This window comes from Varanus komodoensis, unplaced genomic scaffold (assembly GCF_004798865.1).
Source record: "Varanus komodoensis strain SLA01 unplaced genomic scaffold, ASM479886v1 scaffold53, whole genome shotgun sequence".
Lineage (NCBI taxonomy): Eukaryota > Metazoa > Chordata > Lepidosauria > Squamata > Varanidae > Varanus > Varanus komodoensis.
In genome coordinates this window covers 1,875,531-1,894,855 of record NW_025336126.1, presented here as the reverse complement: position 1 = coordinate 1,894,855, position 19,325 = coordinate 1,875,531, and the positions used below count along the sequence as shown (strand labels likewise).

General features: G+C 49.7%; 1 protein-coding gene across 7 annotated transcripts in view; it reads right to left on the bottom strand.

Moving 5' to 3' along the window:
• Window positions 1-8,383: 8,383 nt before the first annotated feature.
• The window catches only part of EPN1 (epsin 1), a 33,912-nt gene continuing 22,970 nt past the window's right edge, over window positions 8,384-19,325 (bottom strand). For 2 of the 7 annotated variants that reach the window (XM_044447791.1, XM_044447792.1), the window contains exons 5-11: window positions 15,773-15,844; window positions 14,427-14,513; window positions 12,787-13,045; window positions 12,133-12,300; window positions 11,786-11,887; window positions 11,089-11,331; window positions 8,384-10,949 (exon numbers count right to left, since the gene is read on the bottom strand). In XM_044447791.1, coding sequence (XP_044303726.1) covers window positions 10,600-10,949; window positions 11,089-11,331; window positions 11,786-11,887; window positions 12,133-12,300; window positions 12,787-13,045; window positions 14,427-14,513; window positions 15,773-15,844 — 1,281 coding nt within the window. In that variant the 3' untranslated portion in view covers window positions 8,384-10,599. The remainder of the gene's footprint in view (window positions 10,950-11,088; window positions 11,332-11,785; window positions 11,888-12,132; window positions 12,301-12,786; window positions 13,046-14,426; window positions 14,514-15,772; window positions 15,845-19,325) is intronic. The other 5 variants (XM_044447793.1, XM_044447794.1, XM_044447796.1 and 2 more) reach the window with 3 other exon arrangements.

Below are 19,325 nucleotides of genomic sequence, written 5' to 3'. Positions count from 1 at the left end.
AAATATTCACTAGGATGGCATTTACAGAAGAGGACACTCGATTGCATACAATTTGTAAATTCCAGTCCATATTTCTAGAAGCAAATGTAATAATAATTACTCTCATTGAAACAGAAGGATAATAGATCCTACCATAGTGGGAGAAAGTGGTGACCACGCAAGCAGTGTGCTTGCTGAACCTGCCTTCCAGCTAGCTGCTGATGGACAAGTTCAAGGCCGCTGCAGTTCACCTGTTGTCTTACGGAAAGTGCTTCAGGCAGAGGACCTCCGACAGCCTTTCAGCGAGAGGACTGCCCCCTGTAAAGTAAGACACACAGGCAGGCTAGGTTTCATCCGCAGTGGTCAATGAGCTTAAGAGTCCCAGAATAGCACTGTGGGATCAGAAGGCAAGTGGCCGCATGCGGCTGGTTCCAGGCAGTTTTCCCTTCTCTGCTTGGAGGTGTCACAGAGGGATGGTGCCCGGAGCCTCGGCACGCAAAGCAGGGACTCTTCCGCTAAGTTACAACCCCTTCCCTGATCCGGCTTCATCACTGCCCTTCTTCAGACCGTGCAAATGTCAATAGGAAGAGCTGAGGTGAGCAGCATCCTTTGCTCACCTCAACACTCCCCCATGCCTGCCGCTTCTGCCTGACAATGGAGACAAGGAAGTTGTGCAGGGTGGAGCGGGCAAAGGGGCGGCACTGAATACCGACAAGCGTTTTGCAAGGGCTCAGACAGGGCACTCACAAAGCACTTGAGGAATCAACTCGTGTGTTCCCCAAAGGTGGATCCTTTTTAGGTTCGTCTTCAGAATGCTCAAGGACAATGTGTATTTTTAATAGACCATATAGATCACACGTGTATTAATTTGGAGGTTATTTCTGGAGTACTGAGCTCTCGGGCAAAGAGAAGAGCTGCCCACAGGCAACTGATATTATAAGAATTCTGTGCTGTTGCTGCGGGATGGAGATATGAGTGGGCCCTCCATTTTGCTCACCCGGCCATCCTGCTTCTTCGAGAACCCCTGCCCACTCAGTTGATTCTCACTCTGGGACAGATTCCTCAATCTAGAATCCTTCAAATGCGTTGGACTACCCATAATTCCCAGCCAGTAGGGCCAATGTGAATTATGGGAGTTGCAGTTTGAGCTTGGTTGCTACGTTGGGGAAGGCTGCCTTGGGTCTAGAAATGATGTCCTAGGCAAGGACCTTGGTGGGTGCAAACACCCTCTGTCCCACTTCTATTCATTAACAGACCAGTACATTAAAAATGACGCATTAAAACATGACCAAGAACAACATTCTAGGGCATTTGAGAAAATTGTTATTTGAAGAACGTCTGGGAGGTGCCATGAGACTTTATAGTTGGTTTAGCGGCTTCTCCTAGTTTGGGAAAAATCCTTTCACATATGGAATATCCAAAGCACTTCGTTTTAGCAGCCTTATCAGATGCCCTCACACCAGGTGTCACTTGAGTGCTAGACCTGGTCCTGGCTCTAACCTTTCTGTAGAGGTTTGGCTTCGGTCACCTGCCTCCTTTATCCACAGATCGTGAACTCCTTATGAAGGAGGCAGAATCGGAAAAAAAGAACTTCATCAAGCGATTGGAAGAGGCATCTAAAGCCTTCTTGAAGGAACGTAAGTGCCTCCCGCACCCCACATTCCTCAACTCGTGTTAATGAAAGGTGCACAACCATAGGAAGCTTCCTTGTTTTAGGCTGCATGACTGGGAGGCCATGGGGTGCCCATGCAAGCCAGCAAATATCCTGGCATCTCTCTTGATGCTGCCCAAGACGTCCAGGTGCTCACTGTGGATGGGCAGTTTTGGAGCCCTTCCTGCCCTCTTCTCCCTTCTTCTTCTGGCTCTTTACCTACAAACTGGACTTGAACAGGACCACTCTTCCACTAGAGGACTGGGCTCATTAAAGTAGGGCACATGGCCACTCTGTGAGCCCAGCCATATTGAAAGCAATGTGAAGAGGTTGTATGGCACTGTTTATGGAGTGGCAAGAACCAAGGAATGTCTTTGTATGCACAGTGGTAAGGGCCAAGGAAGATGTTATGTACAGATGAATCCAATGTTGCCTCAAGCAGCTTTTTTGAAATGGGAAAAGTGGCTCCTGGTGAACAGGATCTGCCAGAAAGGCTTCCCCCACCAGCCCTGATGGCAGGTTTATGGGGGCCCTTGGGGAAGGCAGCTTGTATGGGTCTCTTCCCATAGTAAGCCTGCTTTTTCACTACCGCTGTCACCAGCAATTCCTCCCCCTTTTCTTCATCACTGCTACTTCCTGCCAGCAAGGAAGCCAGCCCTGGCATCTGCAGCTGCTGCCTTTCACCACCACGGCTGTCAGGACCAAAGTGTGAGGTGGGTTATCATGCAGGTTACAGAGGTGAAGAAAAGGGACCTTTGTGAGCAGCTTCCTGCCAGAGCAGTGGCTCTTGGGAAAGCTCCAAATATGTTGAGCCTTGACCCTGACCTTGTCCTTGCACACCCGTACTCACAAGGACCTGCATTTGTGCCCGCAAGATCACCTTCCCAAGCTTGCTTATTGGCAAAGTGGGGGTTTTAATCCGCTTTGGGCGAACATTGGAATACTTCTGGATTAACTAACACAGGCAATGAGAGTGGATCTGGTTGCCAGTTGTAAGGGAATGCGGCGGTGGGACTCTTGGGAAAAACATAACAGTCCAGCCAGTGAGAATTAATGCAAGTCTGGGATAACCTGTTAGGTGGAGTAGGGCCAGGCGACAGTCTTCTCTTTGGGTCCTTTGGCTAGGCTGGAGAGATGACTCATGAGGCTCCTTCTCTCACACTCATCCTTTTTCTCCCCCTTCTCTCCTCCATGCTTATAACCACACAGTCTGCAGCCTTTCCTGTGGTGAGTCCATATGTCTAAACCAGATGTACATCTCTTGGCCATCTGTTATATGTTATGTATATCAGTGCATGTGTTCTAAAATTTCTAGAGTGTGTGATCTTCACTGCCAGTGCTAAATGCTGGGTGGGAAACAGCCATTCCTCTCAGCTTGGCACTGGACCTTCTTCGCCACTCCAAGGTCGAGGTTCATGAACCAGGGCCCGAGGGCAGCACACACCTCTTATCTAGACCAGCATTTCCCAACCTGGTACCATCCAGATGTGTAGGATTTCAACTCCCGTCAGCTCTTGGCTGGAGATGGAAAACCAACACATCTGGATCATGCCAGACTGGAGAAGGCTGAGATAAGCCATGTTCTGAATACAGAGCTGCACCAGTAAATCTTGAGCAGATGTGTGGACAGAAAATGGAGCAGGATACCAGTTAGGTAACAAATAAACGCCCCTTTCCCAAAATCTCCTGCCATCCTGTCCTGCCTTGGAAGCAGAATGTGTGGGCCCTACTGTTGTGACATTTTTAGAAAAAGTCCAGCGAGTATGATATTCAGAGTCTTTACAAGGTCATGTTGTTCATTTTTGGCCTCCTCCTCCACCAGTTTAATTGTGAATAGCTAATGGTTATGGTGTTGTGAAACAGGCCACAATATACTAAATCCTTATCTCACAGTTGCACCTTTTTTCACTTTTATATGGAGTAGGTGCACATCTTCCCTCTGCCCTCTTACCAAATTGGGACCCTAGCACAGGGTGAACTGGCCCTTTCCACTGACTACTCTAGAGTAAAAATGAGGGGTGGAGAAGACATAACTGCTACGTGAAGCTTCAAAACAAATCAGCTTTGGTTTTCACAGTGTGATTTGTCAGCACAGAATGGGTGAGGGGAAGGAGAGGGAAATGAAAAATATTTTGCAGACATTGTATGTACAATTCTAAGCTGCATTAGTGCTTGATAAGTCAAAACAGAGTTTACTGGTTATTTTGGTTCAAATCCATTGGCTTAGAACAGATTTAGCATTCCATCCTATCCAAGTTTAGGCAGAAAAAAGGCCTGCAACTTACACCACAGGTGGTGGGGGAATGTTGGAAGGTACAGGGTTCCCCCCCCCCTTTCTAAACTTGCATAGGATTGTCCCTTTGGTCATACTAAATGTAGACCCAGCATAGAGCCAGTCCATTATCTTTGGTCAGTTCACATGTAATGCTTAATCGTGGTTTGCACTAATTATTCATACATTTCAACCTCTAAACCAAACCATGCTTTGTGTTTCAGATGTGGAGGCAAACCATGTTTTTCCTCTTTGCCTGCTTTCCCTGAGAATTGCTGAAAGCCACTGCAGACATCCTCTTGGTGGCTTCCAGAGCCCCCCCTTGATTTTTCATTATTTTTAAAAAATAAAACAAACTGGGAGACAGGCATGCTGCAAAAGCAAACTAGCCTCCAGTGCCAAGTTTGTCTTAAAACTCCAGATAAGCCCAAGTGATCCAAAAGGGTTAGGGTTGGTCTAACTGAAAATCCTCACTTACACAGGTCAATTCCGGTACAAACCCTATGAAGTGGCCCAATGTGTGAACTGCCGGCTCCTCAAAGTTTCCTGCTACGATCCCATGATATGTGCAGGTAACGGACTTTCCCCATCCTTAGGGCTAAAAGTCCACCAACCACAGCATCTCTTCCACCTCATTTTTGCACCTTTTGGTACAAACTGAGACAATGTGGCATGGCAAATGTGTGCTACTAGGCTTTTTCTTTTCTTTAGCCTGGTCCGCAAGCTTGTTGTGGACAAACAAATTAGAACAGATCCAAAGATGTCACCATGGGGTCCTGACAGGAATGCTGCGATACAAATTGCAACAAAAACAGTTTGTTGGACTCAAATAAAGTGGTACTTAAGAACTGAAAGGGCAAAGTCATTGAGACTGAAGTTAGGCATGATCAATAAGACCCACTGATTTCACTAGGGCTACCCTAAGTATAGCTAAATCAAGATGCAAGCTAATATCCCAACTTCTCTTGTGCAGGCTGGAGAAGGCAAGCAACAGGACTGCGCTTCCTTCTGTCCAGACCCACAATGCCATTGCAGTTGAGTGAACAGGTGTGCAGTCTCAATGGCTGCAAAGTAAAATATGAGACATGTTTCAGGAAAAGGCCGATTTCATGTAGACTGGGAAGTCCTGAGGTCAAAATGTTGTGAAGCTAGCCAGACAAACTTGGCTGAACCCTCTCGGCTAACCTGCAAAATTGTTCTGAGGGTACAAATGAGAGCCGAAGGAACGGGAACGGTATATGTTGCCCTGCGTTCCTTGGAGGAGGAATATGAAAACAAAATTGAATATTCCCACTGCCTTAATTTCTGGTCTGTAGAAGGTGACAAGGTTACTTTGCTTTCTCCTTTTCCTTCACCTGGATGATAGGAGAAATGACAAATAAATTTGTCTTATTTTTAAAGGCAGAGCTGGGAGCGTATCTTCTTACCTTAAGGAACATTGCTTTAACTGAATCAGACCAGACCAGACCAGACCAACACACACAGACTAACAATCTGCTTCCAATCTCGCCATAACCTTGTATTCAAGGAGTTCTTGCTAATACATTCACAAGTTATGCACGAGGAAGCAGCCCGGCAAGTTCAAGGCAATTGAACGTTGCTGCACAACAGCACCTACATGTTGTGAAAAGTTTTGGACAAACTAGAGCAGGGCTTTTTAGCTGATACTCTTTTAAAAAGACAGAAGTAAAACACACTAAAGATGAGCCTTTGTTTCAGAGGGGAAAGCTTTCGGTTCTGCTAGACCTCTCATGCCATGGCATTCCTGTGCTTCTTCTGCAGGGCGCAATGCTGTGGTGGGGGTGTTGGTGACACTTGTGATCCTGCTGGGCATCGGAGCTCTCGTGTGGTGAGTCCACGGGCACTTAGCTTTTGTGTGCACACAGACTATAGCTATGCAGAGTGGTAACATCTCAACTCTGGGAATGGAAGCAAGAGACTTCATCAATAAGGCCTCCACGCAGTGCCTGGTGAATGATTTATGGGCTCAGAAGATCCCTATTCAAACCAAGGCCCTGTCCTGGACTCCCTCTGTACGCCACCCTCAGCTGCACTCTTTGCAGTTGTCCGATAATAATATAGGTCTAATTTATAGAGTTGTTAGAATGACAGTATCATGGATATCAAGCATTTTCATCACTCAAAGCCCTATTATTTCCCAACCAAAATTCACTTGCTGTCTGGGGCAGAGCAGCTAAGAAGGGGAAGCTGCACTTACAGATTCCTCTGTTTGATAACAGGTATTACCATCATAAAAAGAAGGCAGGAGAAAAAGGCACATCTCAAGATGATGATGAAGAGAGTTCAGAGAGCTCACAGAGCTCTGAGGCATCAGAGGAAAGTGTCTCAGGCTCGTCACCAGTGAACATTCCAAAACTGCCGGAGGCAAACTTCCCAAGCCCCCCACCTTTCGACATCCCAAGCCCCCCACCTTTCGACATCCCAAGCCCCCCACCTTTCGACATCCCAAGCCCACCCAGTGGACAATGATGTTGGAAATTAAATAATTCCATGGTGATAATTTTTCATCAGTTCTGCTTTGACCACATCTCCTGGTAGGCCATCAAATGATGACTGCAGCATCAAACGGTGCAAATGAGCCATATATAGAATAATGAGAAATCCTACATCACCTCCAACATCAACCTGAAACCATACTTCAGTGGAGGCAGCCCACACTTTCAGTCATGAGTCATCCTGTGGCTGAGCAGCCCTCCAAGTAACGTACATGCATGTGTGAACCAGCCTCCAGAGTGGATCCCAGTGTGGGGCTGGAAAGCAGCCCCTACACCTGTTCCCAGTATTGAGGCTCCTCAACCTTTCCCTCAAAAGCAGTGGAAAGTCTAAGACAGAAGAGGAAAGGCTATTAGCACGCTAAAGCCTCTGGACACAATCCCTTCTTCCGAACTAGTCACCCCAGTAAAAATGAAAGGGCTAGAACTCCACAGCAGAACTTCCATTTTGTACCTCCAAATTCATAGTTCAATTGCCACCATCTTCCACGTGGCTCTGATAAAAGCCCCTCTGAAGCCATGGAGAGCCACCAGTCAGGAGCTGACTGCTCTGGGGCCCCCAAAGCACCGCATCCCCCCATGCAAGTCAACCTTTTCGTTCTTCTTGTTCCCTCCTTTTCTGTTTTTTCCTCTGCCTCACACTCACTCACACAAAACTCTCCCAACATTTTGTGACTCACCCCTTCCACTCTGATGGCCGTGTACCCATAACTTTTTAACGATTCCAGCTGGGCCCATGGGTCGAGGAGGTTGGGGCCCCCTTGGCTTAAACAATCAATGGATAAAATGGTGAGGGTGGAGTCAACAACTTATGGCACAGTGAGAGGGACTCTTATCACGTCTGTTGTCTCTAGTGTGTGACTATCACAGTTATGCAAGAAACTCACACTAGGTTGTGACTGATTCCAGGCAGTGAGTGTTGAATGTAGTTCTGTGTATCTTCCTTCCTGGAGGCAGAGAGTTATCCAAGATCAGTTAAGGATTTGAATTGTGAGGGAAGAGATTCCGAGTCCAAATGTTACAAGCCACTAGGAGGCTGTAGACAGGGCTCATTTCTCTGCCACCCACCTGCAGCAGAGGAAGGATAAACCACGGCCGATCCTACTGGGTTTCTGCAAAACTTATGGAGAAAGCTTTAATTCAGCAGCAGGTGACAGACCTTGGACACTAAATGGCTCCATTTTCAACCCCTGGAATGGCTGGGGAAAAACTCCCATTTGGATTCTAGGAGAGCCACTGCCAGGCACCAATGCGGAGACGAGATGCCAGTCCCAATGGACTGAATGAGGCCTACGTGTTGTGCTCAGAATGGCAGCCAAGGTGCGCTGTGCGTCCTAAAGACCCATAAAACCAATGCAGGCAACCAGCAACCCAGCAACGGTGGTGCAACCAGCCTGGAGAAGTGGACTGATCTCAGCCCCAGGCTGAACCAACGTGCTTACAAAAAACCAGGTGGAAGGCACTTGCCTACTTGCCGGGGACCTTTGCCCCGGTCCTATAAAAGTTGCAAGTTCTGGAAGCTGCAGACACTTGAGCCCAGATGTTGCCTCTCTGTGTGGAGGCAGGGCTGCCTCATGTTCTTTAACTTTTGCCCTACTCATGTCGCTTAGCTCAACAAAGCAGAAAAAACCTCTTGCTTACTTTGGGGCTTTTCCTTGCTTCCAAAGCACTTTGCCCTCAGCTTAACCACTCCCTGCACGGCTGAGTTTTGAAAAGCAAAGCAAGCATTCATAGTCCTCGGACAGCCGCAATTACCGGAGACACTGTGCATTTAACGAGGACCTGGATCAGTCAACGCCGACCTTGTACCCTCCAGATGTACCGGTGGGCAAGTCTCGGCCCTGCCGGCACGGCCTAAACGGTTGTGTTGCATTAAGGAGTGCTGCCCTTCCTCTCCACGCGGAGAACAGCCTAACCGCCTCCCTGGAAAGCAAACGCTGGAGTGGGGAGGGGGGAGAAGCCTTTGGGTGCCATAGAAGAATTTCCATTTATTTCATTTCATCAATAGCAGTTTTCTGATGCATACCAGTATAAGGTTGGGGACTGGGAAGGGGGTGGGGGAGGAGAGACAGAGCCAAGAGGGAGGGTCACACACAGCCAGGATCACTCTCCTCTACCCCCTGCCCTGACCAATGACACAATGATTCTTCAAATATACTGATGTGTCGGGGAAATGATTCCCTGGCATGATTGGTTTTGGTGGCAGAGAGAAGTAGGAAACACCATTGCAAGATTTTTTTTTGGGGGGGGGGAGAGGAAATGAAGGATCTAGCAGATTGTCCTGGGTGTTACATGAGTGCCCCACCCACCCCCAGTAGCATAAAACAGGAACTGACAATCACAGCAGCTACACACGCGCACGCACACACACACGCACACAAACACACATGGCCTTTGACCCCCCCCCCCTTCCAACACCCCCGTCCTCAAAGCTGCTGCTCTAGAAAGGGCAGAAACAGCCATCCAGCGACCCCACCCTTCTTTTTCAACCAGTCTCAAGAACAGCTGATGCTTCTTGGCGCTGAGCTGGCCAGATAAAGGCGGCAAGGCCCTGCCGTACGTCGAAGCAGCCCTTTCACGCGCCAGTCACCAGAGCACAAAGACCACGCCCGGGGGGGGGTTGCAGGGGGGGAGGAAAGGAGGGAGGTCGCACGCCGGAAGTTGATGGCGCGGGTGCCACCTGTGCGAAGAGTGCTGCCACGAGGATTGTGGTGTTGCCCCTGCCCTCTTCAAAGCGGTGTGCAGGGCTGGCGGAGGGAGAATTGCGGGCGCCTGCTTCTGTCCCTTTCAAGGCCGCTTGCACGGCGGGCTGTGTCCTTCACAGGCTCCCTGGGGCTTTTGCTATGCCTCTCACCAGAGTCATCCTTTCAGCCCGCCACAGTCTGCAGATTATGGAATATGGGGTGGGGGAGGAGTGACTTTAAATCTCGCTGTCCCAAAATCCATAGGAGGCTTTGGCTCTTTGGGAGCTTCCAGGAACTGGCAATCCCTGCAAGGGTTTCACTTCAGGCAGTTTCGCCTACGAATGCTTCCGGAATCTCAGAGCGTCAAACCTTTGACAGCTTCCAGGTTTTCCCTTCACAGTAGGCTGGGCGGGTGGTTTCAAGGCTCCCCGTAACAGAGTGATGGGGTCCCATGCTGCTTCTAAGAGCTGGTTCTCTTCAGATCTGGAGGCTGCAGATGGCAAATCACAAGGGGTGGCACTGGGCCCCAGCACTGTGGCCCAGCTCCCCTTCCTGGATTCAGCTTTGGTCTCTGTCCGTAGTTTAGTGGTATCCCTCTTGTCCCCAGAGATGGGAGAGACGAGTATTCCCAGTGTCTCAACCATCCCCCAGTGTAGTGTGAAGGGCACTGCTGACTTCATCCCCAGCCCCACTTCTACCCTCACCCCACCAAAAAAAAAAAAAAAAAAGGCTGGTCCCAGCTAAGGGGAGGAAGGGATGGGGAAGATGTAATCAATGTGTGAAATGGAGAGGGGGGTGGTCTAGGAGGAGAAGCCCAGCATGATTTAAGGGGCGCTGTCCTTCCCACCAGCAGGGAACTATATTTGAAAGGGCCTAGAGGTAAAGGTTTCACTATTTCCCTTTCTGCACCCCTTCTGCAGAGATAGGAGAGAGATTTATGACTCAAGGTGTGGTTGAGGAGAAACATATTCTAAATCGGTTGCTTCCAAAGTAGACAGGGCGCAAAAAAGAGAAGAAAAAACCTCTGGAGAGGACACCCACCCTGGGCGGTTGCCAGTTCTGCTGCTGCTGCTGCTGCGCTCCCTCCCATTAGCTGTGTGAGCCTCAGGGCAACTTTGAGTCGCCACTGCCGGTGCTTGGCCTTGGCAGCAGAACTGGGTCTTCCCCTTCATGCTGAAGAGCAATGTAGTGGGGTTTCAGGGGGGTCCTTAATGGTCACCCACCCCAAAACCAAAAGGGGAAAAGTCTGTCCTATCCCCAACATGGAGACAAAGAAACTCATGGTAAGGACTTAAGTTTCTCCCCTTCCTTCCTTCCTTCCTTCCTTCCTTCCTTCCTTCCTTCCATCCAACCCTCCCGCCCTCCTTCCATCCCCCTCCTGCCCAAGCCCAGCTGCCCTGCTCAGTGGGCAGGATCTTAGGGGCCCCATTGCAAATTGGGAATATGGGGAGTGAAGGGGGTGGCAGGGTAGTCACCACAGAGCTGAAAAGGCCCCACTGATTATAGCAAGAAGGGGTTGGTGCTCCCCACCGCCGAGGCTGAGGTGCTGCTGGGGACTATGCCGGCAGGCGGCAGGGTCTGAGTGGGCAGCCCCATGGCAGGGAGCCCCATAGGTGGAACAGGGCCCAAAGGCTGCACCCCCACCATGGGGGAGACGGTGGCTAAGGGCATCCCAGGGGCCATGGGAGAGACAGACACCATCGGAGCCGTGGCAGGAAAAGCTGGGGGCGCTGGCTGGGATAAAGGGAGAACTGGACTGACACGAAGTTGGTTGAGAGAAAGTGGAGTGCTTGCTGTCGCCTGGAAGGGGTTTGTGGTGGAGGCGGATGGGGCAGGGGCAGAGGCTGAACCTGCAGTGCACAACAAGAAAGAGAGAAAGAGAGAGGCGGCAATTACAAGGAGCCCGAGTCTCCTAGATGGGTGGATACTCCCTTCCCTTTGACCCCAGTTGCCCTTCTTCTCATATAGCCTCTCTCCCAGGATGCTTACCAGCCGGCAGGAAGGGGTTGGAGGCCTTCACGCTGCTGGTGGGAGCGGTGGGTTTGCTGACCAACGAGTCCAGATCCACAAGGGCAGCGTTGGGACCCAGGAACGACTCAGGGGTCTTGCGGGTTGGCTTGGAAATCTCTGGCAGAGACCCACTCATGGCTGCCATATCAAATGCATTGGGGCTGTCAGTGCCGCTGCCGGCACGGCAGACAGGCACCTCCCCGGCCAAGAGTGCCAGCTCGCCTGGGGAGAGAAAGGAGAGGAAGATCCCAAAGAGAAAAAGCACAGAGGAGAGCAAATGCAGGTGCAGCAACATTCCTGAGCAGCCAGCAGGGCGCAGTCCTTCACTCACAATCACCGGTGCTCCCAAGGTCAGTCACAAAAAACCCAGGCAAGCCCCAGGGTGGAGAGGGGGGCACAGCCGCACCAGCAACGCCCCCAAAGGCATCTTCCTCAGAATATATGCAAGAGCAAATCTGGCCCGACTCTGAACTGAGATTAGCTGCCACAGAGGATACAGGGAGCAGCACATGGGGATGTGCCATGCCAGGGGATGCTAGGTGTCTTCCAGGCAACTGTGGGTCTGGACAGATGTGGGAGTCAGAGTAAAGGAAAGCGCAAGGCAGAAGTGGGGACATGCAAAGGGGAGGCGGAGTCCGAGGCAAGGTGGCAGAGCCATGCAGGATGCAGGGCTCACCTGTGCTGCTGCCAGATTTGGGCAGTGCCGGGCGCAGGCTGTCAAAATCCGAGAATTCGTCCCCATCCCCGGGGCCACCAAACTGCTCAAAGCCTCCGCCAGCTGGAGGGGAGGGACAAGGCAGAAGGGGAGGGGGAGGATCAGTAGGATTAACAGGGGGGCAAGGAAAGTGCTCGCACTGAGCCTTCCACAATTCTGATCCGGAAACTCTTTCCACCTCACCTGATCCACCAGCCACAGCACCACCCAGGAAACACGGTTCCTGGCCCAGTCAGCCTAATCCATCACTTCCACCCCTCACCTCCGACTTCAAAGCCAGGAGTCCCAGCCCCTTAACCTCTGCTCACCTGCCGTGCCATTGGTACTGGGTTTGGAAGGGGAGCCACCCCATGGATCTGAAAAAGTGGATGCTGGGGCCCAAGGGTCAGGTGCAGGCTTCCCTTGGGATGTGGGAGCTGGGCCCGAAGACCACGGGTCTGTGGGCGGTGCTGCTGCAGTCCCAGCAGAACCCCCGCCTGGAAGGAAAAGGGAAACCATGTCAGCAAACATTTAAAAATGGCTGGGAAGAGGTTCACTGTTTATTACACTTTTATACCAGCTTTCTGAAACCTACCAATGCAGTTTATGAAATGCGCAGTAAATAAAACTCAGAATAAAGGAAAAACACAGTGAATATTAAAAACAATTACAGCTACAAGTAAAAAAGGCCATGTTACCTCTGTCCAGAGGAGAATATCACAACAGGATGGTGGGTACAGACCTAATAGCCCAAAGCTGGCAAGGGTATCACTGAAGATCTTTTGTGGACAATGTGATGGTGAGGTGCCTACTAGCTTCAGTACTGGTCAGTGGCCCCTGAATCTTCAGGTTTCACTCAAACACAGAAAGCACCCGTATTCCACATTAGACCCTTTCTCCAGATAACCCATAACCTAATTAAATTACATGGTGAACAATCTTTAACATATCATATCCTGATTGGTTAATAACCTGTTTCTTACGTTCAGGTTTCCAGGGGTCACTGCTTGCAGCTGGAGTGCCTCCCCATGGATCTGATGGGGGGACTGCAGGAGGTGCTGCGGAAGTCCCCCATGGATCCCCTGTGGAGGCTGCCGTGGTAGTGGGTGGTCCCCATGGGTCGGCAGGAGCTGCGGATACAACTGGGGCAGGGCCACCCCAGGGGTCAGCAGGAGGAGGGGCACCCCAGGGGTCGGTTGTTGGTGGGGTGGTGAAGACATCTGCGAGATCCATCAGGGATGACTGCATTGCGGGGGGGGGGCGGCACAGAGAAGAAGGCAAGAGACAGATTGAGAAAGACAAGGAGGGAGGACAGAATTCCCTGTAAGCTCTCTATTCTATATAGCCCAAGAAACCATGTGGTGTAGTGGTTAGAACCACCAGGAGGAGACTCAAAAGCTGCAATCCTCACACACCCATGAAGTTTTATAGGTGAACTTCAGTCACTCACTCTCAGCCTAACCCTTCTTTCAGGGTTGTTGTGAGGAATAAACTGAGTGGGGTGGGAAATGTGAGTACTTCTTGGAGGAAAGACAAGATATAAGTATTGCTCAACCAGTCAAGGAAATTTGCCCTTCCTCCTGGGTCCCCAGCTTGCTCTGCAAGGTTGTTTAAATTTCCTTCAAATGGACAGGAAGCCTCTCCTTTCCCTTTGGGCTACTGGCCTGTGGCATCATCGCTAAATGGCAGGACTAAGTCCTCCATGGCTGGTAGGTCATCTCCTTTCTCTGGTCAACTCTGAACAGGTGGAGGATAAGCCATTATGGTATATAAAGGAGTGAGCCATAGAAGCTGGGCCACAGAAGCTTGGCTTCAACACCCCACTTACATATGAGGCTGCCTTACTCTAATGCAGGAGTGAGCAAATGTCAGGTTTGCTGGATCTAGTTGTTTTCCTTACTAGAACCCTACGTTCCAGCAGTGAGAGCCAGGTGAAAAAGGCATACTCTTAGATTTCAAGAACAGGATGCCTCTAAGCACATTTTGAGCCACACAAATATGTTTTCAGTGTCAGAACTGAAATGAGCTCATAGTCCTTCTACAAAGAAAAGCACAAGCGGTTTGCATTTCAGCAGCCTAATCTGTGTACAAAAGAGTAGTTTAAGCAGCAATCCCAAGCAAGTTTAAACAGAGAAAAGGACTACAGCACGCTCCAGCCGGCAAAGAGTACACCCTCACTTGCTATTGTTAAACAACTGGAAGTCAAGAACACTTGCTCATCAAATGAGGATCCACCAATAAATACTCTTCTACCTTCTGTCCCTAACCACCCCCTGGTCTAATCTACCACACAGGGCTGTTGCAAGGATGAAACTGACGGGCCCTGTACACACTCTTCAGTATACGGCATGAATATGGAACTGAGTGTGCCTATTACTACCACAGCTAACTTCACACAAACATTATGAACTGCTGGATCAAACAAACAGAGGGCACATCTACTCTGGCATTCTGCTTCTCAGAGGACACCCATGCTCGGTGCTTGAAGACTATCCTCCCATTCTGGTTTTGGACCTCGCCCCACCACGCTGCTTCTGTAGAAAGGAGGACACAGTGAGCGATTCAGGCGGGCGGCCACTGTTTCAAAAGCCCCAGCCCACGACCCAATTTCCTCTTATCTGACCTCCTCCTTAGCAGGCACGGTCTCCTTTTTGCTCTCCTCAATGGCCATCTGGAGTCGTAGGTCATCCCCGCGTCGGATCCGCTCCTCCTGCAAGTGGGCGGGGGGACACAGGCATCAACATGGGCAGCAGACGATGGCAGAGGATCACTCACCTTCAGCAGGAGGAGGCAAGGCAGAGACTGAATCTGGTGCAGTAACAGCAGCTGGGCCATGGACCAGGTGAGGTTTCAAGCCACCAACACGGCAGCTGCGTTCGGTTCAGCTCATGCAGGAAAAGTTGCCGTCAGGAGGGCGCTCTGAAGAGCTGCGGAGGAGGCTGGTGCTGCCCACTTTCACTCCCTACTCATAGAGAGAGAACTGCGGAACCCCCTGACAACTCCTCTTCCGGCACTTTCCCAAAATACAGGACACCAAGTGGAAAGAACCTTGTCTATGCATGTACCCATTCGACCCAGTTCAGTCCTTCAACCTTGGCCTTCCTGTTCGAGCATTTTCCACTCGTCCCTCATGTTCCCCCACTGGCTAAACCCAGTAAGCTCCCCTTAAAAAGAGAAAACGCTGAAATCTTCCTCGCCTTGCCTGCGAGCTCCAAGACAGAGAAGGGCAATTTGTGTCCCCGCTGATGCTGTTGGACTGCAATATCCAACCTGCTTTTCCTGCAGAAGGTCTCAGCATTAATTCCGCCACGGCCTCTCCAGGTAGGGAAGGGAAAAGTGCCACCAACTAGGGTCAGCAGTACTGCAGGGACGCAGTCTAAGGCAGCTCCCCACTGATCCCATCAGCCTTGGCTGTGCTGGCCGGGGTGATGAGAGCGGTATTCTGACAACACCCCAGTGGCCCCAAGTTGCCACTCCTGCTCTGGTCTAGCCAACATTCCCCTCAGCCGAGGCTAACCCTCCCTGTCCCCTGCTGCAGGAACCCCAACGCCTTGCCCCAGACGGCAGACCCCTGCCACCCCTCCACCCTGCTGCCCAGAGAGCTCCTCCTCCGATCCATTGCCTCAGTTCCCCTGAAGGCGCAAGCAAAACACTTCAACGGGCACCGGTTACTGTTTCAGCTCGAAGCAGGCTTAGGACCCAAAGACTGATCTGTCCCACCTCGGGCCCTCCCTCGAGGGGGGCATCTCGGGAAATCTTGATTCTACAGTGGACAATCAAAAAGGTCTAAAAGTGAAAATGGAGTCATGGCACCACTGCTGCATCGTTTTCCGCTTCAGACAGGATGTGGAGAGACAGAGAACACTGAGTTAGTGGGAAAAGTGTGAGGTTGGGACCTGCCTGGGGGAAGTGGTTTAGTTGATTATTTGAGGAAGGGCTGCTGTGAGGGGTGTGTGGTAAGAGTCTAACCTTGTCGTGTTCCTCTTTGCTCAAGCTAAGGGCTAGCTGGAGCTGTAGGTCTTCGTCGGCCACTGCAGGGGGCTGGGGGGGGAAGAAACACAACATAAGAGGCATGGAATGGAGTGTGACACAAAAGAGGTAGGAGGAAGGGAGGGAGGGACGGATGGAGGGAGGGAGGGACGGATGGACGGACGGACAGAAAAGATGGACAGACTTGCAGGCACCTCCATTTCACACAACCATTGCCACATCTGGTATCAAAAGTCCATCCTGATCAGCCATCCCCTCACCTCCTGGAGTTTCAATCATTCCTTTTATCTTCCTTGGAATTGAACAAAACATTAATAGATGTACTTGGGAACCTCTGCTCTTTCTCTGGCCATCTGCCCTGATAAAAGGAGCTCCTGACATCCTTGTACCCCCTTATGTCATCGTCTGCACTTGCTGTGCTTTTGTGAGCAAAAGCAAAGAGCACCAGGGCCGTACAGTTAGTTAAAGAACAAGGGATATGACTGAGGCAGAGATGAGGTTGCCTTTCCCTAGGAAGAGTGAGTTCCATGAACCTGCAAGAGTCCAGTCTCAGAATTCTGCTCTGCTGAATTGCCTTTATAAACCTTGCAAGCAGTCAAGGGGAGCCAAGCAGGGTGTACAGCAGCCGAAAGACCACATGTGGACATGAGGTCCATTGGCCTACATCCCTGCTCTGCTGTGAAGCTCCCACAAATGCCTTGGTGATACTTGCTCTTGGTTTACTCCACCTTGCAGGACTGCTGCCGGACTGCAGCACCACACAGAGCTCCTTGGGAGAAGAGCAGGTGATAGGGCGAGCCACACTCCTCCTATAGCATGATGGCTGCTAGAGGTGGAGGCATCCTCGCTGAGCAGTAGAGGGCAACACCTTTCTCTGAGAGCATCACCCTTAGTTTTAAGCACTAGCCTGGTCACTGCAGGCATGCAGGGGCTTCCTAGCAGGCGAGTGAGCCGGCTGGCTGTTCTTCCTCTGCACACAGCACAGAAACTGAGTAAAGTGCTAGAGAAGCTTCCCTCATGTCAGGCATAGAAACCCAGCTCTCTGTCCCTCCTTCACCAGCCTCCTACGAACAGGACATGTTTCTGTTCACTTTGGCATTATTTCTTTCAAGGCTGGGTAACAACATCACAAATGGTTGATGTGGAGGGAAATGCGATTCCCTCTTGCTCGTTCAGACAAGAAAGGTAGGGAGCAGAATGAGTTGCTTCTACTGAATTTGGGCATTTCTGGTGCATAAAGCAACCTCTCTTCCCTTAAAAATAAAAGAACTAGCTCAGCTCCCCAAATCGCAGTTAAATATTTGTAGATCTTGTTCCTTTGCTTTCAATTTACAAACAAGAGAGTGGAGCAGAGGGAAATGTGGCACAAAGGAGCAGAATGGGAAGTGGAAGTAAGGAGCCAAAATAAATAAGCAGCCAAAACCAACTGGTGAAACAGTGGGATGCAGGGAAGATGCACACGGCAGGGGCAGGGAGCAAAACACAATCATCCTCACTTGGGAGGAACCACAGAAAAAGGGAAGGAGGAGACAACACACCTAGTGCTGGAGAACGGGACAAAAACCTGTCTGTGGCACCTGTGGAGTGAAAGGTCTGGGAGAAATGAGAGCTACAGTGTCAGTGGGTACGGAATGTATTGGTGCCTGAATAAGAGTCATTTTGCTCCCGACTAGAGAAAAAGCAGTTCTTAATAGTGTTACTAATAATGAGCAGAGTGTGGGACTGAAAAGAATCCAAACTCCAGAACTGAAGGCTCAAAAGAATCTAGAGCACCTTTTGCCAAAGTTAGGCTGTTCCATTGAGAAGGCAGGCAGGCGGCTTCCTTGCAGCAAGGAGGCTTCCCGGATTTCCCTGGATTTCCAAGGAAGTGCTTCTAAAGACACTCGTGCTGAGGAATATGCTAGACCAAACTTCTGTGTCTGAGGGGACAGGATCAATCCATGTTACAGAAAATGGAAACATTCTCATTCTCCCCCAGCTTAGAGGGGGGACCCATCACTGCACGGCACCTTGCGTGAGAATCTGAGTGAAAAATCTCAATTGAAAGGCTAACTCCCTGCTGAGAAATGTCAGCTCAACACTTATCAACACAGCTTTTGTCTCTCCTGTTTCTCCCAAATTGTATGAAGCTCTTAGAAAACACACACACGACCACTCTAAAATCATTTTTAAAAAATAAAACAGAACAAAGTTGTAATGCAAGACTAATGGACTGGCCAGTGACTCATCAGCCTCTGCTCCCAGTAGGGCTGTCAGGAGCTTGAGGTTAGTATTCAGCCAGTAGTTTGATGTTTCTTCTCCAGTGGGATTACTAAATACTTCCATGAGGCTCAGTTATCCATAAGGCTCTGCTAGCACCGATCTGCTTAAAAGGGGGTCATACATGAACCAAAATATGTTAAGCCGATCTTTTTTGTTGTCAAAAAACTTATTCTACCCATACACCATAGCAAACTATTAAACAGGGGCCGTATTTTAAATGGTGCAGGGGCTAAAGGGTCCAGCAACATCCCCGCTACCCTCCATTCTGCACATAACAGGTCCAAAATAGGTTTATTTAAGTAGTGATAAATTTTAGCCTTTCCTTTCAAATATATTAATTGAAAAGAAAAACATATTCACAGTTTCAGTAACCCAATTAGTTACAAACAATTTAGGCAAATGGTAAAAATATCAATCCATTATAGCAGGGAGTGGAAAACACATTTCTTGCCCCTGCCACAACCCCACCCCCTTTCCTCTAAAACAAACTGCACGCGCCATCTTGGGAAGCCAAACTGCTCTTCTGGAAGCTTCCCGGGAAGGGGTGTGGCCCCCAGTTGATTTTCAGGAGCGCATGTGAATTGAACCATCAAAGTTGCCCACCCCTGCATTAAGGCATGGTCTGCAAAGTCAAAGCAAATATATAAATTAAAAAAGTGCATGTGAACAGGCCACTATGATCAAAATCCTCAGATTCATGTGTTTTGTCATATTCTGGTTGAGGATAGTTGTAGTCCAATAGATCTGGATGGCAGAGATTAGGGATGTACTGCCCTAACGCAACACAGTATTTTTCACTGGTTCTCTACATTTTACATAATGCATCTTACCCTAAAGCCAACTTTCCCCAACCTGGGTCTTTCCAGAGGTTGTGGACTACTACTTCCATCAGACTTTGCCAGCTTAGCCAATGGCCAGGAATGATGGGGGCTGTAGGCCAAAAGATCTGGAAGGATACAGGTAGAGGAAGTTTTCTCTTTTCTATTAATTAATGAACCTGCTTTTTGGACTTATGCTTTTTGCTCATGTTTTATTTCTTTGAGGCTTTGTTAACTTCCACACAAGATAAGACACGGGCAAGAGCTTCTTGAGCCCCTTCAGAATGTGTGTGTTTATTTTATATAAAGAAACTGTATTCCAGTGATCAAAAAATTTCAGAAGAGTTTACATATAAAACAGAAGAGTCAATAAAACCATGTTTCTTTTTTTAATAGAAAAAAACCAACAATAGAAACCAACAGTCTAAGAGGGCAGGGATAAAGTGCAGAGT